The sequence below is a fragment of the Callorhinchus milii genome, unplaced genomic scaffold, assembly GCF_018977255.1.
Source record: "Callorhinchus milii isolate IMCB2004 unplaced genomic scaffold, IMCB_Cmil_1.0 Scaffold2, whole genome shotgun sequence".
In the NCBI taxonomy this organism is placed as follows: domain Eukaryota; kingdom Metazoa; phylum Chordata; class Chondrichthyes; order Chimaeriformes; family Callorhinchidae; genus Callorhinchus; species Callorhinchus milii.
This window is the reverse complement of record NW_024704743.1, coordinates 10934420-10958742: the sequence shown is the minus strand read 5'-3', so window position 1 is coordinate 10958742 and position 24323 is coordinate 10934420. Positions and strand designations below refer to the sequence as shown.

Genomic DNA, 24323 nt, shown 5'->3' with positions numbered 1-24323 from the left:
AATGGATTTTTGTTGATACCAGAAATAATAATCATAAAACGTGTAATGTCATTGAGGTGTCACAAAGTGCTTCACAGGATTTTAATGTGAAGTGGAGTTACTGTGTGTTTGTAGATAAGGCAGCCAATTTGCACAGAGCAATGTCCCTCAGACAGCATGAGGTGAATGGCCAATTTCATAAGATGGATTGTTGGCCAGGACACACAGAAAAATTTGTTTTGCCTTTTGAATCGTGTTATGGGATCTATAATGTTCACTTAAACAGACAGACAGCACTATGGTTATCAATTCCTCTGAACGATGCCACCTCCAACAATTCACAGCTCCCCCAGCAATCCACTTTGTCAGGCTCTTTTTTTGATCAGCTGGTGTCTGACTCATGGGGAAACCCATCATCATGATTAAGAGTATCCAAACCAAACTGAGATTTCCATGCATCCCATCTACACTCCCAGGAAGAGAGTGTGCATTCCATTCCAATAAATATCTGGAGATTTTCCATGTATAGATGGGATGTTTTGCTGCTAATTTTAAGCATGGTGATGGGTTTCCACATTTACCAGGCACTAGACTGATCAAACATTTTAGCCTCTATAAGCCTATGCTGATCACTCTTTGTACTATGTCATTATAATGGAATTTTACCAAAGAGAGTACTATATTTAGCCATGAGGGCAAGTTAACTCACTAAACTTTCAAAAATATTTTAGCTCTAGGTGAATGTGGTTATGAATTCAGGGTCCTGGCCTCAACCACCCTTCCTGTTCCAGTCAACCTATTCCAGTCATTAATTACTCTGAGTAATGATAAAGTGTCACTTTCTTGCTTATGTGCTCCAGACCCCTTCCTATAATGTCCAACACTTAATTTGTCTTTCTGATTGCTGCTCCATGTTTTACATTAGAGTTTTATCACACTTCAATCACTAAAAGTTCTCTTACGTGTTTATAATGGAGAAGTTTGCTAATTTTTAGTGATTGATGATTCCATTGTCTGCATTAGCTGGTTCAGATTCACTAAACTAGTTTCAGATGATGACCTGAAAGTTAAATCCTTACCAGTTTGTTCATAAACTGAATAGTATGTTTTGTGGCTTTTTTGCCACTCCCCTCCCACCCACACAATTTGTTATCACCGGACATTAAGTCTGCAGCAAAACTGTAGAAGTTTTAATTCGCTCATGTTCAGTTCACAATACATTTGGGTGTTGTGATTCATGCAGAATGTGTGCTGCACATTTTTGCCAAGCGTTGCACATTCGACTTTTACGTGGTTTGGGAGGTATGAGTCACTTGCTGACACAAATACGTGACTTGGCACATCTCTTTATGGCCAATTCTCATTGTTTTCCAAAAAATGGAAAACATTTTTTGGAAAACAATGAGAATTGGCCATAAAGAGATGTGCCAAGTCACGTATTTGTGTTGGTCCTGTGATGATTCCCTCTCATTAACAAATAAATCCAGCGGGGATTCTTCTTCTTCTACAAATCTTATCTTGAGATCTCTTTTCCCATCATCGATGAATTTACCTGACTTACCTGTCCTGATGCTGTTGAGAATGATCCCCTCAGGAGCACTAGCTCAGGTCATTATTCCTGCATGAAAGATGCTATATAAATAATAATAATTTTTGCATTTCATTAATATATTGCCCTATCACGTCTTCGAGATGTCTCAAAGCGCTTCACAGAATACACTGTAAAGTGAATTGACTGTATGCATTTGTGGGGAAACGCGGCAGCCGATTGCACACAGCAGTGTCCCACAAATAGTCATGGACTGAGTGACTAAATCATTATTATTTTTTTTCAATGGATTATTACCCATGGAAAAGCGATCTGTCAATCATCTAACAACTGGGTTCCTGCTTATTGTTAGGTAAACAGAAGCGTGCAGAGTAAGGAAACTTCCGCAATGTTTTGTCCTGCCGGGAATCAAACCCAGATCCTTTCACTTGCGAGGCGAGTGCTCTAACCACTGAGCTACAGGAATCCACAAATGCAATTTTTTTTGTTGTTTAATCGAGCTGCAGTTTACAGACCTGGAGCTCACTGGTTCGAATTGCAGTCCATCCTGAGTTTACTGATCAAGGAGGTTATATTGGCCCCAACCTTCCTGGATTAGGGATGGGAAACCAGCTGGGGATGTAGGCCCTCTACAGCACCCTCTACTGGTTCTGTGCAGGTGTGGCAGGTGGGTGGGGAGCAGTTAGACTACTACAATCAAGTGAGTTGCTGACACTCACTGCCATTGCTCATACATTAGCAATAGAATTTTGCAGTTCCTGGATCCCCAGCAATGAGGAAGCCAGACCAGGAGCAGAGTGAGGAGAAAATTAAAGAAATAATTGCACACACTAATTTTTTTAAAAATTTAAGAGGGAGAAGGAATCTAATTTTAATGGTTGACAAATTTACTGTGCTCGACATCTCTGGGTACCCAGATAAAAGAGGGGAGGGCTGCATTGTCTCATTCTGTCTTCGCCTGTGAGACAATTTAAACCAAGCCCCCAATCTGCAGCACCTTGGAACATCCTCCTGATTTGAAAGGCATACATCAATGTAATTTGTTGTTGTTGTTGTTCAGGTAAATGTTAAAGAACCCGTGGCACTATTCGAAAAGAGTTTCTCCCAACATCCTAGCCAACAATTAAATTGGTCACTCACTTCACGGCTGTTTGTGGGATATTGCTGACAAGTCAGTCACTGCACTTTACAGTAGATCCTATAAATTGCTTTAAGACATCCCCCTGAATTGGAAGGAGCTACATCAAATGTCAGGATGATTATTGTTGAAATTGTTGTAGCCTTCGCCTGCGAGACAATTTAATCCTGAAAACTGAGATACACGCAGAATTGGAGAATATTAGAAATTGTTTCTATTTAAGAACCGTGGAAAAACAGCTTCCAAATTAAGACCAAATTGAAGAACGTTCCACATTTCTGCGTGATCTTAAATTTTTAAGACATAATCATCTTACAGGCTAAAGACATTTCAGGTCTCTGGAGTGTGGCTTTAGAATAGTTTTTTCAACTAATGAAGAAGACACATTTGGTAACTGATAAGGGATTTAGTAAGATCATCGTGGCATGTAGAGTTCTCTACTTAAAGTCAATTGTTAAATATTTCCATCGAATATAAGCATAGAATCCCCTCCCCCACTTACACTGAATAAATAGCTCTGACCATTATAGGGATTGCAATGTTCCTTCTTAACTTGCACTGAAATCTTCAGTAACAGCCTTCCATATCAGAAATCTACATCGCCGATATGAAGAATTAAAACCTAACAACAACTTGTATTTAGGTAACACCTTTTATGTAGGGTAACATCTCAAAACACTTCACAGGCCCAGAGTTGGATGCTGAGCAAAGGAGAGGAAGGATTTGGTGATAGCCATAGGCGCATTCGAAGAGGTAGAATGTTAAAGACTGATAGAGATCGGGAGTGATGGAATGGAAGAGGGAGGGAGTTCCAGTGAGTGGTGCAGGAGCTGAAGGCAGAACAGGGAGGGGGAGGGATGCTCAGCTTTTTTTACTTTTTTTTTGTCAGCCAGGTGTTAGACACATGCGGAAACCCATCACTGTGCTTAACAGCATCCAAACCAAGCTGACATTTCCATTCATCCGACCCACACATGGAAATCCCAGAGGTAGATTGTTGGAATGGAAATACACACTCTCTCCCTGGAGAGACAGATCCTGCCTATCTAATTCCGGAAACTATTAAACGCAGGTTCGCAAGAGTCAAGGCTTGGGGACCGCAGAGTGTGCATTGGGGTATTGGTGGTGTCTAAACCAGCTCAGCTCAATAGCATAACTGGCATTACAGCAGCTAGTTTGACAGAATTTGGTGGTGCACAAATGTGCACAAAAGATCTGTTCACATACAAAACACACAGTCACTTACTTTATAGTATATCTTGTGGAGCTCTTTGTGACGTTCTCCTGAACCGAAGGCGCCTTATCAAACACAATGATTTTTATTTATAAAACAACTGCATTTTATGGGGGAAAAAAAATCAGAAGAACTTTTAGGATGACTTCCAACCACTGTTTCTGTTTAAAGATGCTTAATATTATACAGTTTACATCATGTTCTGGTTACAAAAAATTCCAGTCACTAACTAATCAAAGGCAAACTTTCCAGGCTTGATAAGCCAAACAAAACCCAAAGTATACACTTACTGGAATCATAACAATTTCAGTGCAGAAGCCAGTTTGGCCCACATGTTTTAATGAGCTAGCTGTCAACAAACCCCCCCCACCCTGCCCTCACTCTAATCCCATCTCTCTGCACTTTCTCCACGCCCTTTTGCAACTTTATTCTTGAAGTGTCTTACTCAAGCTCAGATGATATGATTTGACTTGGCTTCTGTAAGCATTTGTGGTGACTTGTTCCGCTTGCAAATCACATGCTTTTATCTTTCCATTACTGCTCCTAGCATCTTTCCTCTTTCTAACTGCCTCTAATTTTTTTTGTGAAATCTGACTTACCAAGCTGAAAGTAATGTTTCCGCCATTGTGTTCCTTTAAAGAACACAGTGTGCAAACACTCGATGGGAATATATCCATATGGGGGAAAACTTGCAAGTATTATCATACGTGTGGGCACAGCCTTAGCCACGATTTTGACACCTCCAACAACAACAAAATTACATTTGTAAAGCACCTTTCTCATTGGGAGGATGTCCCAAGGCATTGAACAATCAGGGATCAGGACATGGGGCAGGGTTGGGATGAGGGAGGGCAGAGAGGGTAGGAGGGCAGCTGAAGGCACGGTCAAAAAGGAGGGTCTTGAGTCATGCCTTGAAGGAGAGAGCAAGGCGAAGGGATTGTGGGATGCAGTTCCAAAGAGTGGGGGCAGAGAGGCTGAAAGCCCGGCCGCTAATGGTAGGGCCATTCAGGCGGGAGAACTGGAGCAGGCCGGAGTGGACAGGTCGATAGGGGGTCAGCACTTCAAACAATGTAGGAGTGGGCAAGGCCGTGGACAGCCTTGAAAATGAGAATGATGTGTTTAAATTCTATGCTTGGTATGAGATGTTAAACTGAGGCCCTTTCTGCCTGTTGAGGTGGATGTTAACGATTCCATGGTACTATTCAAAAAAATGAGAAGGGAGTTTCTTCCAGTGTCCTAACCAACAATTCCCCAAAATAAATATGTCATTCACTCAATGGTTGTTGGTGGGACATTACTGTGCATAACAGGCTACTGTGTTTTGCTCACAAAATAAAGTCATTACACTTTACAATATAACTTGTGAAGCTCTTTGAGACATGTTGACAATGTGATCAGGCATTCTAGGAAATGCAAGAATTATTATGATTGCTATTGTTATTTGATGATATTGACTATCCAGCTTTTCCTTATACAAGTTGCAGACCATCCAGAACTCTGTAGCTCATTTCATCATCCACATCAGCCTCTGAGTGTAAGGCCATGGAGGGCTTTGAAGGTGAAGACCAGGATGTTGAACTGTATCCTGTGTGATGGGAAGCCAGTGGAGTCGGGTGAGGATGGGTGTGATAGGGTCACAGAGCCGGGTGCAGGAGAGGACATAGGCTGTAGATCATCCAGAACTCTGCAGCCCATGGAGGGAGAAGTTGGGGAGGCCAACAAGCAGGGAGTTTGTATAGTCAAGCCTGGATGGTATGAATGCGTGTATGAGGGTTTCGGCGGCCTGTGGTGTGAGATAGTAGTGGAGCTGGGTGATGTTGCGGAGCTGGGGGAATGCAGAGCAGGTCATGGCACAGATGTGGGGTAGAAACGATAGTTGAGGGTCAAGCAAGAAGTCCCAATGGATTAAGTTTAAGACCCTCCACAGCCTCTCCTCACCATACTTCTGTGACACCTTTCTCCTCCCCAGACTCTTAGATTTCACTCCCACCTCAGGTGCGCAGCCAGCAGTGTCAAGCGCTTTGACACATCATCCTGCCATGAATGGCTCTGTATGAATGTAAATTGTGTTGTAGTTTCTTATCTACCTGCACATCCTCTTTTTGTTCCACATTATCTTACAATATCTTGGCATTTATGCGCTGTATATTCCTGTACGTCAAGATTGTGCAATGCATGCACTTACGTTGTGTTTTAGATGAGTAAAAAAACATCTCACAGCAAATCAGCAGCAAAAAGCAACATAACCAATAGGGTGGAGACTGATTACTCTAGACAGTCCTACACAGAAGTGATTAAACTGGCAGCATTAAAATGTCAAATACAACCATATAGTACTTTGCTTTGCTAAATAGTTCTGGTCATACCTGCTTTTCCACTGAGTGGATTCTATATATAGTGAGTATGGTGCTCAGATTGCAATGTGTCAGCACTAACGTTAACATGTTGGTGATTTTTTAAAAAAAAACGAAATAAATATGGGGTGTGGGGTAGAAAAGAGAGTTAACACTGCAATACATGTAAGGAGACCCCAAACAAAATGAAACAAAAGAGACAAGGTTCTGATAAGGATTTTCTCTTGTTTTACAATAAAAAATACATTCATACAGAAATATAACAATCTTGCAAAAAACGATTTCAAATAAAACCTTGTAAAAAGATTTCAAATAACAAAATTTACAAAGAGGTTTGGAGATAAAACTTTAAAAAGAAATGTGAAATATCAATAAGAACAATTGTATTTGCAAATGAAGGTCATAGGGATTCATTAAGGCTCCTGTACCCAAGAAACAACATGTGCACTGCTCATTGACAACTTAATACTGTAGTACACCACCCAATCCTTTATTCCAGTGAATGCAACCACATTTTTATATTGCATTTAAAAGCACAAGCCGGTTCAAGTTTCACTTTCTGTCCCTGGCATCCTCATTAAGCGGCTTGACCCCCTAGGCAGAGCACAACATGAACATACAGTTTTGAAAATACTTGAAATTGTATTTAAAAAGCAGCTGCTCCTATGGTTTTGGTAAATATAAATGCATAGAATGCAAGGTGTGTACATTTCAATCCTCAAAGCCCATTTTTTGTGTAAACTTTGTAATACCTTCTAACCGTATTGCTTCCCGCCCCCCCGTAATCTCCAATAAATCTAACAATTGAATCAGCAGCAATTCCTGATGTTCTAGGTTTTTTTTTGTGCGTTGTTTTTTTCTTCTGAATGTCTAGATGATTAGAATGCAATGCGTGACTCTAGTCGGGCTTCCAGACTGTCTGAATTACAATGATTTTCCGGCCGTGCTCACACATCTAGCAATGATGCTTGCTGAAATGCCTCTCAGGCCATCCATCCATTGATGGACAAATTACAATATTGTACTCTGGACAGTTGAACATCTAATATGCTGAGTCAGCAGTCCGACAAAGGGTATCAGGGCCAGCAAAGGCTCGAGCAAGCCACTCCTCTCCAATGTCACACTGTTAACAATTATAAATCTTCAGTTTTACTACATTAAAGTTACAGTGAAAATGCCTTTCTCAGAATTAAGAGTGCTTTACAGTCCCGACAATTTGTCATGGTCACCTTTCACTCTTTGGGAGTACTAGGAATGTGTTACTGTTATTAGCAGGGCAGCAATATATTTAGAACAAAAAATACATTTAATGAAAGTACTCTACTTATTAAATCTTTTTTTTAATACAATTTATTCAATATCAATATATTCTGTCAAAATAAAAAAATAAAATCCCAAATCTTTTAACACGTGGGTACACAGAAATTGGTGTTTGGTACTCAGAAGATTAAAGAAAATGTTGTTTTATTGTTTCCATGTGAAAGACAGAAAGTGGCAGAGTACAATATCATGTGATATAGGGAGCCTTAATGGAGCCAAACTCACCCATATCCCTGTCTGATGACCCACATGAAACTGCTACACAGTAAATGTAGCAAGGTCACTCTCCTAAGGCACCATTATTTCATGTCAACAGTGCATTAACATTTAGAAACCAGAAATTAGTCCTCAAGGCATAAATAAAAAGACCAAAATTAGCTGCTTAAGTAAATCAGTTGCTAAGCTATAGTGGTATCCAACCAAAAAAAGTCCAGGCTTCCTGTACATTATGTAACATTTGCCCAACTGTATTTTCTTTTTAGCTGCACATAATTGGAATCAACTTGCAGTCCCCAATTACAAAGAATGAAAAGTGTACAATCCCCAGAACCATGCAACACCTTTCTATTTATTATGAAAGTTATAGTTGTGTTATATCCTTAATACACAGCTTATACAATGGGTTACAAATTAGCTTTTTGTAGCAAGTGAACAAGGCTACTCAACACATTGCACATTTATTAGCTGCACCAAACACCAAAAGCTCCTCTCACACGGGAAAGGGGTCAGTCTCCTGTCCTTATTTCAGCACCTTCCTTAAGGCCAGAAACAATGAAGACATTTGGTGGTTATCCCATCTCCAGGTACACGTCCCTCTTTCTTTCTCTCGTTCTCTTTCGTTCCCTTTCACACACTCATCCAGATTGTTTTTTTTCTCAACTCAATCTCGCCCAACCACAATAAAAATCATTGGTTTCTCATCATACAGTCATTCGCCTAGTCATCAACACTCTCAGTGCACATGCTCACAGCAGAGGCTTGGCAGACACTTGTAAGATTAGATGCCGGTCGGTGTATGCACCCAAGGAAATCACCCCCCGACATTATGCTCCGACTGCAATTACTAGGCTGCATCTCACACTAACAGTCTCTGAGAACACCTTGGCAAAGGACCTGGAGGCTACTGGGTAGGGTGCAAAATGGCATGCTTTGGGTGAAGCATACGTTCCTCCTCATGTGGCAGTTCAAGCTGAATCACCGACCAGGTTTCGCTCTAGACAAGCTCAGAGGTGTCTCTTCATGTGCAGGGCCAGGTGGTCAGATCTAGAAAAACACCTGAGGAGGCGAGGAGGGAAGGGATGATGGGGGGGGTGGGGGAGAGAGGGAGGGAACAATACAAAAAACAGAAAGGGAATTATACATTTGGTTCAAACAGAATAATCACTGCAACAAAATAAAATAAATACTTGACATTTTGATGAGTAAATCTAAATTGCAGCCAAATAAAAGCACCATGAACTGTGACATGTGTATTTTAGTGAACTTAACAACCTATATAAAAAAAAGACAATTGGATAAATATTTGAAGAGCAATAATGTAAAAGTATGTATGGCAAAGTGCAGGGAACTGGGATTGGAGTATCTAAATCCAGTGGGGGAGCCAGCACCAAAACTGGGTGAATAGTCTCCACTTTGTATGACTCTACATTTACAAGCATTGTTGTTGATATTTCAAAAGGGTCAATTCAGATAAACTAATACTTGATAACAGGTGCTTAAGTGGACACATCTAATTTCTAGAAGATACAATAGGTTAAAAGAGCAAACTGGATTAGATCCTGACAAATGCAAATAGTTAGGTTCTAGACTATATTTTACATGGTTTCAGGTTCAAATAAAGGTTTATCACTGTAATTTTCTGTAAACATATGGTGTTATATATATGGTGTTTATCAATAAATAAAAAGAACACACATCTAACATAAGGACTGGTATAAAGGATGTGCCCTGTCAGTGTTAAGAAGCAATGTCCACAGGTCAGTATCACAGCAATAAGAACACTTGTTTCATATTCCAGAGATTGTAAGATTTGCGTCCCAGGGGCTGCTCATCACTCAACACCTGCCAGACTCCGTTGTGAGCTGAAGTGCTTTGTGACTGTCAAGCATTCCACCTCAGGTGGGTGGGGACGGGGGGGAATAGAGGAGAAAGAAAGACAAGGAAAGAAAACGCAGCCGGCTCCCTCTGTTCTAGACACACTTTAGGTCAGGTACGAGCTTAGCTGACTGGAGGCTGTGTGCACACAAGAAATCACATTAGAAGAGAATGTGTGTTTGTGGGGGAAAATGTAAAATTAATTATACAAAAGTCAAGAAAAATATGTGGTCTGAGTACATTATACATAATGCTATTCCTTGTCGGAGTATCATTTGTAGTTGAAAAATAAGACCTTGTAAAAGGGCATAATCACAGTTCATTAAATCATTCCTTTGTTGCATGACTGCCTCGAATCTCTCTCCGAATCGTTGATGTGGCGGTTTCTTTTCTGTGTTCCTTTACTAGTCTGATGATCAAAGTACTCAATGCTCACTTAAAACCCCTGCTTTACGACAACATCGTTTGCCTTTTTTTAATAGATTATGAGTAAATATGGAGAAGGAACAATAATCTCAGAGACATTGTTAAAACCACAAAAAACTATTGCCCAATTCAGTAGGGCTAAAGATAGCTCTGATCAGAGGAATATAAAAGAGCCCAGCAATTAAACAGACAAAACAAAATCAATGGAAGAATTTTAAAAATTGGGGCCAGGCTCCACTAAATTTCTCCCAGCATCTTAACTCAGCTTTCAAATTAAAGTAGTGCCTTACTAACAAGTGCCCTAAAGTAGTCTTTAACGTGAAAGCAGTTCGTCAGATTCTCCGATTTCCCCCATCCCCAACTCGTTTTTTTATTCCCTTAAGTGCATCGCTATTATTAAATAAAACTGGTTGCAATTGCTACAACACTGTAGCCCTCAACGTACACAATCTGCAACCCATAATGAGGTTGGGAAGATTGCAAGAGTGGGAGGCTTGGCCTTGTCTGGGAATGGGTTTTGTACAATAACTGCTCTGCATTGCTCGGCTTCTCTTCACTGTGTGATTTGGCAGGAAAACGTAGCGTCCTCCTTTCCTCCCCCCACCACCCTCCCTCCCGTTTACGCGGAGGCGGCCAGTGTGGATTCAACGCTATTTGTGCATCAAAATCAATGCTGAAAGAGCAGCAAGATTTAACATTCCAAACCGTGCTCTCAAAACCAAACAGGGAGCTGTTCTCACGCACAAAGATGCCTGAATTCCAGTTAAACAAAAAAAAGGGTCCTTATAGCAGTCAATTTCCAAAGAACTTTTGACAACAACACATTACATTTGTATAGCATCTTTCATGTCAGGAGGATGTCCCGAAGCACTGGAGGGCGTCCCGAGAACTTAACATTCTTAATGTCATTCATGCCATTTCAACAGCATCAACAACAACTTGTATTTACATGAGGCCCTTCCCACAGGATAACCTCTCAGAGTGCTGTACAGTGTCAGGGAGAGACGTTGATTAAGAAAGAAGGGGAGAGTGAGTGGTGACCATAGGAGGGTCTAAGAGATAAATCTTAAAGTGGAATTAAAGATATATAGAGGTGGCGAGGCAAAGGGATTGAATGGGTACTTCTGGAGATTAAGGACATAGTGGCCGAAGGTATAGACACCCAATGTAGTGCAAAGGGGTCGAGGGACACACAGCAGGCCTCTGACATGAAAAGTGCTATATAAATGTAATTTGTTGTTGGTTGGAGGGAGTTGACAGAAGAGTGGAATCAAGCAGGCTGGAAGAACTATAGTGTTGAGGGATTTGTGCCCGAGGGTGAAGTACTTGAAGTCGATCTGTTCAGAGATAGAGAGCCAGTGGTGCCTGGCAGAGTTTGGGGTGATGGTGTCCAAAACAAATGAGTCTGCAGTCAGCAGTGTTCAGTTATACATACACAAGGCAATATAAGTTAGATGGTACAATCTTAAAGGGGGTGAAGGAACAGAGAGACCTGGGGGTTCATATAAGTAAATCTTTGAAGGTGGCAGGACAGGTAGATAAAGCTGTTAAAAAAGCATACGGGATACTAGGCTTTATAAATAGGGACATAGAATACAAGTCAGGAAGTTATGATAAAGCTTTATAAAATACTGGTTAGGCCTCAGTTAGAGTATTGTGTCCAGTTCTGGGCACCACACTTTAGGAAGGATGTCAAGGCATTGGAGAGGATGCAAAGGAAATTTGCCAGGATGATACCAGGAATGAGGGACGTCAGTTATCAGGAGAGACTAGAGAAGCGAGGATTATTCTCCTTGGAGCAGAGAAGGAGACTGAATAGAAGTTTTCAAAATTATGAGGGGATTTGACATGGTGAACAAGGAGAAATTATTTCTGCTGGTGGGTGGGTCGGTAACCCAAGGACACCGATTTAAAATAGTTGTTTAAAGAAACGGAGGGGAGATGAGGAGAAATGTTTTCACACAGCGAGTTGTTCGGATCTGGAATGCATGGCCTGAAAGAGCGGCGGAAGCCGATTCGATAACGACTTTTAAGAGAGAAGTAGATCATTATTTGGGAAGGGCAAGTTTGCAGGACTATGGGGAGAGGGCGGGGGAGTGGGATTGAATTGGATAGCACTTTTCAAAGAGCTGGCACTGACACAATGGACTGAATGGCCCCTTTCTGTGCTGTATAATTTTATGAGGCTCTCCCTCCTCAGCACCTGGGGAGAGTGATTTAGGAGCAGGAACTGTACACTGTAAACTCTCTCTCTGCCCGAAATTGCTCTGCTGCTCGAACCAGCGACAGATCCCTTCAGTAATGTAACTTGTTTCTAATTTGATTTAGCATTTTCTACCCTTTTCCCTCTCTGCTTTTGGAACAAGTAGTGAAACATGATGTTCCTAGGCTGGGAGGACAAACTGACCTCTTGACGATGCCTCTCTGTAGCTAGCCACTAGGAGGCGTCCTCCCTGATTTTCCAATTCCACCCCCCCACCCAACTAATGCCTGCTTCCCCACTTCTTGGCGGAGAATGGGAACTTGCGTTTTCCTGCTCTCACCCTTCCAGCACAGTGAGTCGATGTACCTTGGTGCTAGTTTCTTTTAATTAAACCCCAAAAAAAACAGCAGCAGTAACAGGTACCAACGCTCCTTCCTCTTTACCCCCCCAACAAAGTCGGTCTATAATGTTTTGGAACATACCTGTCACAGTGCGAGCATTTGAATGGTTTTGCCCCGGTGTGCTTTCTGAAGTGCCTCGTAAGCTCGTCACTTCGTGCAAATCGCCATTCACATCCTTCCCATGAACACCTGTAAGGTTTTTCACCTGCAGGAGCAGAAACAGTGCACATCAGCCAGACGAAAGCAACCTGGCCTTCGCAGTCAGAGATCACCCCAGTCCTACCCTCAACCAAAAGAAATCCTTTTAAGGTAAAAAGAGCACTCACTGTCATTTCAATGTAACAGTCCCTCCACAATCAGAATATTGAATCAGATTGGCTGTTTGACAGATTGCCCTTGAGGCATTGGCACCTCCAAAACCACTCAGTTGAAATTGAGCTTGTTATTGAAATTTTGGTTAGCTTTCAACACTTGACATTTGAGATTTTCCGCAAATTAAAATCAGCTGACTGCTCATTCCCAAATCCCATGACATATGGTATCTGTCCGGTCGTCTATACTGAGATGGAGTGTAGAAAGGAGGGAGAGGGGGCAGGGGGACGTCAATGGATTCACAGATACCAATCTCCTTGCCATGCAAAAAATCGAATTGCAGTCACTTAAGAGTTTTTGACTACTTAGCAGTCACAGAGACGTGTACACTTGACACAATAATTGGCCTCTCACCCTTAACCTCAGGAGTGCAAGCTCAGAGAGCACACATTAAATTGCTATTCATTTCTAATGCCCAACCACGAATACTAACAAGCGGGCAAAGCTTATCATAACCAGCAACAGAATAAAACCACCAGAAAAGCAAACCACTGACTGAATCTCTCTTCTTATCATGTTCAAATCATGATCACTCTAGTAATGCACTACGTGGGATTGTACAAAAGTCATTAACTTCACAGTCACAAATTTGCACTTTTTCAAAATCTTTTGTCGGTGTCTGTCTCTCCCTGACTCCCCCACAAGCATAAATCAAAAACTGACCGCTTTCAGTGGCTTAACAGAACTATTGAAAATGAAAAAACTTTCAAAGAAATCATAAATTAAAGAAAATTTCAAATAGTCGGAACTACATGGTCAAGCTATTGCATCACAGTTGTACACAATTCCACTGTGAATGAGCTGGTGCGATAATCTGATTGCCGTTACCTCACGTTTTAATAAATAATAATCCCTGCATTTGATATAGCACCTTATCACATCTTATAGATGTCTCAAAGTCCTTAACAGAATATACTGTAAGGTGAATTGACTGTAGGTTTTGTGGGCGAAACGTGGGAGACAACTGCACACAGCAGTGACCAACTTACCCCCAGAAACGCAATCCAATCGACTAACAACCGGGTTCTTACTCACTGCTAGGTAAACAGAGACATATGAAGTAAGGAAACATACCCAGTGTTTCGCCCTACCGGGAATCGAACCTGGGTCCTCTCTTTTGTGAGGCAAGTGCTCTAACTACTTAGCTACAGGACTCCACATCTTTTTTCCATATTAACAGAAAAACACAGCCCAATAATTAATATGCAAAAAATTATTCTTATTCTGAACTACAAACATTTGCTTCAGTTTGAATTTTATAGATTCTGGGCTCCCATTTCACAAAACAAACAAAGAATCAGGTCTAACGCTGTGGCAAGGCATCGTACGTTTGTTAAACCCAACTCTGCTCTTTTCATCAATGGGCTGACACTATGAAAACAGCCACCGTTTGTATAATATATTGCTAATATTTTGCCATTATGACGAGGAATAACCAATTGAAAACAATTGCTCATGCCAAATGATTGCTTTTGTGGCTCAGGTGGGTAAACATAGAAGTTCTCAACTCTCGCATGCCTTTATCCAGCAGCAGAAACCCAAGACTTGAAAGCATGGCTGACCTGCAAATTTCCTACACTTTACATGCAGTATATCCTGTGAAGTGCTTTGAGAAATTCTCCCAATGTGAAAGGTACTGAACCAAATATAAGGATTATTATTATGGTCTTAATCATTTAACATAGTCCTGATTTATGGCTAAGACCACGGGAAATTGCAGGCTGCTGTTGAGCTGAATGTAAAATCTCGCAGCGGCTTAGTCTTTGGAAAACGTAAAGCATTTTCCCCCTGTTCCCTGATGCACAGCAGCAGGCCCCGGCTGCAATCAGCTCTTTTTAAGATCCTGCTGCTCTGAGAGAAAAAGAGTACATGCTGATTAACAGCACATCTCAAAGAGTCATCAAATAGCAGGTTGAAAAAAAGGACTAAAAGTTCAGGTGGCCTTTATTTGCAAGCGCAGTCATTTGTGAGAATGTCACCTTTGTTATTATTTTGTTGCACTTCACTCCCCCTTCCCATACAGCCCAAACTTCCTCATTCAGAAGGCAGTCTGATTAGCCTGACCCTGATTTGTCCACAGCCACTGACTATACTGCTCTATAATTGGCGTAGTCAATGTGCGTTTCTTTGATATGCTATATGACTTGACAGTTTTTTTTCCCCCCACCCCCATTCCTTTACTGGAGCTGTGGTGCTCTGCTATTGCAAAGTGCTCCATCTATTGGTCTGACAAACTTAACCAAAAAGAGGTCCCAAGTGTATTCCGGCTGATGGATAGAAATTCAAATGTAGGTTATAGCTGGCAGTGAATAATTAACACTTACAACAGCTCTTACTTGCTGTCATTCCTAAGCATTTAAACATCCAGAGAAATGCAAAGCATGTACTCAGTCATCTTTATATGGATTTTATGGAGGGTTTGAATTGTTTGATGGCAGTGTTAGGTTTGGTGTATCTAGCAAAACTGCCACAAGTGACTTGTCAAAGACACAGATTTAAGCTCAGAAGAGAGGGGGCAAATAAACCATTCAGATTTCCTTACTTTACAGAGATTGGTGATGACCTAGAATAGACTACCCAGGAGGTGATTGAGGCAGATTGTGTCAGTCAATTCAAGCAGGTATTAGATAACTATTTGGAAAATATATTAATGGAGGGTTCCTGAACGGTTAGATTGATTTTTATTTGGGACCAATCCAGTGAACTGCAATTAATTTTTCCATTCCTAAAATCTCCCCCCTCCACCTCCCCCATGCAAAGCATGTACTCAGTCATCTTTGTATGGATTTTATGGAGGGTTTGAATTGTTTGATGGCAATGTTAGGTTTGGTGTATCTAGCAAAACTGCCACAAGTGACTGTCAAAGACACAGATTTAAGCTCAGAAGAGGGGGCAAATAAATACAATAACCAATTTCCCCTCACACCAGCAGAAGCCTGCTGTTTAGGTGAAGACTTTATACATACTGAAGGAAAGCACAATCACATTTAACAGAAACTTGTAGTCCATTTACTGACCTGTGTGAGTGCGTTGATGTGCTTTTAGATGTGAACTTTTGGTGTATACTTTTCTGCACCCATTGAAGTGACATCGATGGACTCTTCTCCTACCATCAGGTGATGCTTCCCCGTTTACTGCACTAGATTTATCCAACGGTTTTGTGGTGTTTCCGCCTCGACTTTTGACTGGGGTACCCAGCTCAGGTACGTTTGCTGGCAGATTGTTCCACAACGGAGCAGGAAATTCCTTGGTTGTCTCTGGAGAGGATGGTGGAGTGGAAAGAACCGGAGAATTTATGTTTTCAGAATTTGCTAGAACGGTATTTAAAGGATTCAAAGTATAGTTTATCGTGGGCGAAAGTTCCTCAGAGCTGTCCAGTGACTCATTGCTGATGTCAGAGGTCATGCTATTGGTTTCCAGGTTTTGATTTTCCTGGGTCTCCTCCTCTGATAAGCTTGGATTCTTCTGGTCACTTTCATCCTTCTCCCCACATGCCATAAAGATTTTGCTTAAGAGATCATCCTGTCCATCAAATCTAAAATCAGATGCGGATACATAGGGCTCGCTCTGAAGGTACCGCTCCAACTCCAGGCAAGTCTGAAACAGAAGTTTCTGAAGGTTACCAAGGTTGGAAGTGCAAGTTTACATGAGATCCTTCACACTGTGTGCTGTGTCTACTAGATAATGTTTATAAAAATAATACTTGCATTTAACACAGCATCTTTCACATCAGGTGGACATTTCAAAGTGCTTCATAGGGTTTAGTGTAAAGTCTATTGACTGAGTCTGACTTGGCTAGTTTGCAGACAGCAGTATCTCACAAACAATAAAGTGAATGACAATTTCTTCAGGGGGGGGGGGTTGTTGGCCAGAACACTGGGAGAAACTCCAGCATGTTCTTGGCACTGGATTTTGAGAGAAATTTTGCCTAGACTGCGAGTTAAAAGTTCCAAATTGGATCTTGAACCCACAACTTTCTGAATCAGAGACAAGAGAGTGTTACCAACTGAGCCAAGCTGACCTATTTGGTTATTTATTTTGTCAATTTCATTATTATGGTTACAATTGAAAACAGGTATTGTATAATCGCAAGCATGTTGCACATTTGCATTCTCTCAGATTCAATCTGACTCAGTGTCAAAATGTGTGCAAGCAGGAAACACTGTGGTTTTTAACCACCAATTTAAAAAGTGCGCCAAAAATGAAAGGGGTTATCTCCTTCAGTGGAACTTTATCTTTTAAAATAAAAAGTCTAATTTTCTTTCAAATATATTAACAATTGGCATTTATTCACCGAGGGCTTGCGAGTTATTGACAACTCCACTGCAATTCTGGCACATCACACACACACACACACACACACACACTAGTCCACAGACAGCAATCCAGTGAAAGGCTGTCTGAAGGAACACAAGCAGAAAGCCATATTTAGCAACGTTTTACTCACTATTGCATTCTTACAGATTTGTCAGTGAAACTACAGATAACCACTTATTTCCTGTGGGTGTATGTAAGTAAATGCGATCTATTAAATATTTCAAAGAATTTCAAGTTCATTGTAAGCCTAAACCTGGTCACATCCAGAATGTTTGGAATGGGTTCCATTTCATTTTGCCCAGGGTACAAATGGCAATTACAACAGTGTAGGAAAGTGCTACTCAACAGGATACAGAAGAGGAAATGACTCTGGAATGCTCCTGGGAAGCCCTACAATGCAGAGTACAAAACAGTTTTCCCTCTTTAATATCACTGGCCAGCATTTACGAGGAAGAGCATGAGTCATTGAGCTATTTCTTCAGCCGAGAGGATACTTCCTTTACTTTTTTTTATAAGCCATCTGCACAAGAGTTCCTCTTCTGAAATGTACGCTTAGGATTGCGTGACCAACAGTATCCTCTTTTTTTCATTCTGCTCCACAATTTGCTTGGCTCAGCATTTGGCAACACTACACATGAATCAATACAAGCAAACACCCGCCCCCTTTTTTAAAAAAATTCAAAAATATACTACGTTTTTGCATTTGCAAAATTGCTTTACACACTAAGGTCAGCAGCTGGAGTCAGTCACATCGAGTTTAAAATATCAGAATAGGTGTTACATTAAAAAAACATTTCCTTTTTGATTATGGCTTCTACGTCAAATCTTTTATCAGACAATGAGTGAAGCGTGAGTTCTCGCTACATTTACAGACTGGGACAGTATTCCAGGCAACTGTTTCTAATTAAAGGATCTCATAATGAACAAATTCCTATTAGGTTTCCTGTCAGAAAGCACAACTTCATTGGATTTGGGGAAATTGAAAGTCCTGTTAAAATGTTAATACAGTATCTCTCTCTCGTCCAAATCTCCCATTAAACATATTAGCAACAGACCGAAATGTTGCTTGTGGTAGTAAAATCGCTTCTCAAGGCGAGTGAAGACCAGTTTGGCTGTGTGCCCAAATCCCAAATGCCTGAAGGAAACTACTTGGATCAATTTCAATCACGTACTGAATGTTTCAGCTTCTTTGAAGAACAGAAAATGCATAGAATTATACGATGCAAGAGTTGTTGGGGGGGGGGGGGCGACTCTTCTTGCATTGCATTTTAAACCACGTCCTCACAAACAAACACGATGAGCGTTTGAACAGGAATTATCTTTGCTATTCTTATGGTAATTCATGTTATCTCGAGAGAAGCATTAGAGTGTGCTAATTCAAGCAACATTCCCCAATTATATTTGTAAATAAGAACACACCAAGACATGTCTGGAAGTCTACAGATTAAGGATTCCCCCTCCCCTCAGCTCTCTCCCTCTCTCTCCCCACCAAATTCAGAGTTTTATTTGAATAGCGGCCTTTAACTTCAGGTCTGGTTAAATGCTGAACGACTTGGCCTTCACCGATTGCAGCTCCAAAGTTTTTTTTTACACTTGGCATTTTGACTGGTTACTGCAACTGGCACATTTGAGTCAGAGAACTGGAAGTCTGAGACAAACACTGGGATGTTTAGTGACAGAAACAGTGAAGCCAAATTCCTTTCTCTCTCTCACCCCCTTCCCCACTGCCAAGTCAGCCACTATACTATGTACAACCTCAGGACAGACACATGCAGTAACAAAAATACCTGTTGTTGATTTATTTATATATATATATCTATAAAAAACAAAAATTCCACTGGATTGAGCATGAAGTGAACTGACTCCAAATTGCAACATGTTGTCTGTCGTGCACTTTGAGAGGGGAAGAGAGATCTAAAAAATCAATCGAATCCTTCCTTTAAAAAGAACAAATAATCACCTGCTGCCAGTATTCTTCAAGTGATGCCAGACCTGAAAAGTATCCAGTGTCATGCACAATCTGAAGCTCTTGGAAGATGCTGCACCTCGGTAGAACATCCATCCTCCCTCGGTGGCTGCTGCTGTCGGTTGTTTTATGGGTGGAATTTTTTTTGACAGAGGGGCTGGTGCTTGGGGGTTATTTTTCCTTTTTTTAAAAAAAAACACACCACTTGAATAAAACCAATTTTCTTCCAACACCGTGAAGAAATAAAGAGAGGGCGGGAGGGCAGTGTGGAGAGAGAAAAAATAACGAATAGCCAGCAGAGAGGTTGTGGTGCTGGCTGATGATGGTTGCTGTTTTTTGTGCAGGAAAAAAAATCTTGTCCCCAGCGAGTACTAGTTACAGTCTGTGAAGGAAGGGTCGGTGTGTGTGAGCAGAATGGGGAGCGCAGGCGGTCCGCGCACATGCACTGACTGAGACCGACTGAGCAGCCGCGAGCCGCGCGCACCTCCCAATCACAGCACTGAGCGGAGAGATCGCTGCCCGGACAAGCCCCGCCCCCTCCGGCTGTCTGTCTTCCCCTCCCCCTCCAGTGATGCAACGTGACTCCTCCCCACGCCCTCTCCCTCCCCCCACTATACATACCTCGTGACCGCCTCACGCCGCCAGCTCCAACCCGCGTCCATGATGTCATAGCTGACCAATCAGAGCGCGCGGCTCACGGGCTGGCAGCGCGGATGTCATGGCGCCTGCTATTGGCCAACCCGGCTGCCTTTCGCTGCTTCGTTCCACCCTCGCTCATCTGATCTGGCGCATGATTGGCTGTGCTATTTTTAGAGGGGTATATAGAGCGCAGCCCGGAGCGGCGCGAGCCCGAGTCCGAGCCGCCGCGCGCCTCAGCTGCGGCTTGTGGCAGAGTGACTGCGCTGCGAGCAGTGAGAGCGCAGCACATGCATACAAGGAGCACATGGGAACTACACGCATGTATATACTGTATATACACCCACAGAAAGTACTACACATATAAAGAAAACAATAGACAGCAATATCAGTCATCCTTCCATTTGATACAGGGCCTTATCATGTTGAGACATCAACAAATTCCATTTGTATAGCCCCTTTCATGCTATGAAGAAGTCCAAAGAGATGTCTTAAAGTGCTTCACAGGATATACTGTAAAGTGGATTGACTGTATTTTGTGAGTGAAATGCTGCAACCAGTTGAACACAGCAATGTTCCACAATACAGAAAAAGAGAGCAACACAGAGTGATAGAATCAGAGAGAAAGTGCAAGGTGTCAGCCGGCTCAGTTAGTAGCACTCATCTGTGAGTCAGGAAGTTGTGGGTTCAAGCCCCATATCGGGACTTGGAATCCCACAGATTAAGTTTATGCACCAATGCAGTGCTGGAGGTGTGTTGCATTGTTGGAGGTGCCATTGTTCGGATGAGACTAATCCTAGATCCGGTCTGCGTGTTTAGTGGATGTTAAAGATCCTATGGCACTAATTGAAAAGAGAAGTGTTTCTCTTGTTGTTCTGGCTAACAATCCCCAAAATTGGGCTCCATGGCTGTTTGTGGGATATTACTGTGCACAACTGGCTGCTGTGTTTTGCCCACAAAATACATTGTCACTCCACTTAACAGTATATCCTGTGAAGCACTTTGAGATGTGATAAGGTGCTAAATCAAATGAAAGTCTAATTATTATCAATATTAGGAAGCAACAGAGAGAGCAACAGAGAGAGCAACTCAGAGAGAGAGCAACTAGTGGGCTATTCAGCTTACTTGCAACAACTTCCCATTTTGTTTTCAATAAAAGAAATGCAAAAAAAACTTTTAGTTTTAACCACTGAACCAAGGGAATTATGCTCACATGGGAGTTTGTTTCATACTTTTTGTAGGGCATTGCTGGTGCAAATTAGCTGCAAGGTCACTACATTTTATGGTAAATCTTGTGAAGCACTTTGAGAGAACTCAATGCTGTGATAAGACGCTATTGTGAATGCAAAGGATATTTAAAGACATTTTTCTTTCCCTAGATGCTGCAAATATGTTTTCCCCCAAAAGATTAGCAAAACTTTGGAGTCAGCAATGCACATAGCAACTTGTTTTGGGACTCTTATTTCAAATGTAGTCAAGAGTGAATCATCATACCCGAGATACTTGTGGTCAGGCCTGGTCTTAACTCTGCTGTGATTACTACAATTGCTGTTTCCGTTTTAAACAGCTCACCGGTCAACCAGAATACCAAAGCAGAAGCACAGATAAAAATATTTCAGAGGAGCTAGAGAATATAAAGTGTTGGCCCTTTAAGATCAACAGGAACATTTTGACTGAATGAAAAAATCAAGCAAACTGGATTATTGTTAAAGGGAAAACACATATTTTTGGCAACCTTTGGCCTACAAAATCAACAACTTGCATTTGCCTAGCACCCTCAAGCAGGGTAGTGTCACAGAGCGCTTACACTACAGGAAACCCTGTGAAGAACTTTGAGATGTTTTGATGTGATAAGGTGCAATATGAAATGCAAGGGCTAAGTGTCAGCGTGGCACAATTGGTAGCACTCTCATCTCATCAGAAGATTTAAGCCCCATGTTAGGACCCGGAACCCACATAGTCTAGGCTGTCACTTCAATGCAGCGCTGAGAATGTGTTACATTATCGGAGGTGCCATCTTTAAAATGAGATGTTAATCCAAATTTCCGTCTGTCTGTTCAGGTGGATATTAAAGATCCTCGGGCACTATTCAAAAAGAGAAGGGAGTTTCTGCTAGCATTGTGACGACCAATCCCCAAATAAAATTGGTCGCTCACTCCATGGCTGTTTGTGGGACGTTGCTGCGTACAACTGGCTGCTGCATTTCACCCACAAACACACAGTTGTTGCTCCACTTTACAGATTATCTTGTATGTGCTTTTGGATATTCTGATGTGAAAGCCGCTATAGTATGTCAGGATTGTTGTCATTTTTATTAACTTGCAAATTATGTTTAAAAAAAATCACTGTTTTACAAAAACTAAGTTAATTGGATCATAGTTAAAAGGACACTACCTTTTTTTGCATATTCTTGGCAAACTTGGAACATGTTATGCAAATTCTGTTGAAATCCATCACTGACTTGCAGAAACAATGTGACCAAAAATATGTGAAACTTGTTCTTTTTCCTCCTTGATGGTCTTTTAATGTGGTCTTTTAATGCTATATGATTTTTTAAAAAATGTTCTCAAATGTTACCATCGTAAATTGATATTCATCATTGCTTATTACTTGAATGGAATTAAACATGAAATTTGAATGTTGAAGCTATCCCTCAGTGCCTTGAGAATTGCAGATGAGATGTATTACTCCATAAATGGCCTCAACCAATAGAGGATGTATGGAGTAATATATTTGCAATAACAATCACGGATAATAATCATAGATATGTCTAGGAGCAAGCTACACAGTTTAATTGAATGGAAGTGACAAATTACACCATAAATAGAGTGAAACAAATGTAAACGGGGGTAGTTTGTGTTGAACAATGTTTGTAATATTGCCACAGGGGACACAATGTGCATGAGATGTGGCAACTCTGCTGTACAGTTTGGTAATATCCCCAATAAGTAAAGTGGCTTATGAATGTCATTGGCAGCCTGAGATTGATTTTGAGCCACAAACATCCATTTCGACTTAGAAAATGGAAATTACAAAGGACCAGAATGGGGGACGGGTGATTATGAAATCTGAAAACATTATTTTAACATTGTTTTTAAACAATTTAAAAGTTACAATAACATTTACTATAATGGACTAAACAGCTGTTTGCATGTTAAATGCCCCAATCTGTGGACTACCCAAAGGTGGGGCAGGGGGAATAACCAGCTGATTATATGGTGTTTTCACATAAATCCCTTTAACTCATTCTCAGAGTTTGTTAATTCATAATAAATGTTTAAAGGATATTTTGAAAGGTTTCTTTCATTAGTGTTATTTGATGTTCTGGGTGAGCCCAGCTCTAAGGTTAAAGTATTGTTGTGTAGGTCAAAGGGCATTACATCTGATTGTGACGTTGGAGCTGTATATATATATATATATATATCATTGACAGACTTCTATGTACACAAAACCTCACAACAGGACTTTGAACTCAAACATTTTAGGATGACACTCCAGTGCAGTGCTGGGGGTCTGCTGCATTGTCAGAGATGAGACGTTAAACCAAGTTATCATCTGCCTGTTCAGGTGGATGCTAAAGAGTCTATGGTACAATTCAAAAAGAGAAGGAAGTTTCTCCTAGTGTCCTGGGCAATCATCCCCAGATAAGATTGGTCATTCGCTTTGTGGGTATTGTGGTATATTGCTGTGCACAAATTGGCTGCCTTGTTTGCCTAAAATATATACAACAACTTGCACTTGTATAGTGCCCTCCACACAGTGTTGTGTTTCAGAGTTTAACAGTGGTAGAGCTTGACTCCGGGGGGTGGGGGGAGGTGACTGCAAGCATGGTTGAAAAGGAAGGTTTTCAGGTGGGACTTAAAAAAGGGGAGAGAGGGGGCAAGGCGGAGTGATTGAGGGAGAGTGTTCTTAAGTTTTGGGGAAATCGCACTCTCCAATGGTGGAATGGAGAATGTGAGGGACAAGTAGCAGGCAGGTGCTAGTTGAGCAGATTAGGGAGTAAGGAGGTCGGAGAGGTAGGGAGGTGCCAGGGAGTGAAGGGATTTGAACACGAGTGTGAGGATCTTGAAATCGATCCGTTCAGTGATGGGGAGCCAGTGGAGCCTGTCCAGAACAGGTAAGTATGCCGGCAGCAGAGTTCTGAATGAGCTGGATTTATTGAATAGTGAAGCTGGGGAGACCGGTGAGGAGTGAGTTTGAGTAATCCAAGCAGGAGGTAACAAACACATGTATGAGGGTTTCGACTGCATTTGGGGTAAACTACGGTCGGAGGCGGGCAATGTGGCAGAGGTGGATGAAGGCTGTCCTGGTCAGGGACCGAATGTGGGAGAGGA

General features: G+C 41.5%; 1 protein-coding gene across 1 annotated transcript; it reads right to left on the bottom strand.

The window, feature by feature from the left end:
• Window positions 1-8423: 8423 nt before the first annotated feature.
• On the bottom strand, window positions 8424-19815 carry klf6a (Kruppel-like factor 6a). Its single transcript, XM_007893481.2, has 4 exons — window positions 19348-19815; window positions 16088-16667; window positions 12780-12903; window positions 8424-8849 (listed from the first exon to the last, which is right to left on the bottom strand). Exons 1-4 carry the CDS (start codon window positions 19447-19449, stop codon window positions 8798-8800), a joined length of 858 nt encoding a protein of 285 aa, XP_007891672.1. The 5' UTR covers window positions 19450-19815; the 3' UTR covers window positions 8424-8797.
• Between the last annotated feature and the right edge of the window lie 4508 nt (window positions 19816-24323).

Excerpts from the sequence above, each read along its gene's own strand:
- klf6a (XM_007893481.2), bottom strand. The coding sequence starts at position 19,449 with ATGGATGTTCTACCGAGGTGCAGCATCTTCCAAGAGCTTCAGATTGTG. Across the intron at positions 16,668-19,347 it reads TTGAAGAATACTGGCAGCAG|ACTTGCCTGGAGTTGGAGCG; the intron begins GTGATTATTTGT and ends CTTCTGTTTCAG. Across the intron at positions 12,904-16,087 it reads ACATCAACGCACTCACACAG|GTGAAAAACCTTACAGGTGT; the intron begins GTCAGTAAATGG and ends CTGCTCCTGCAG.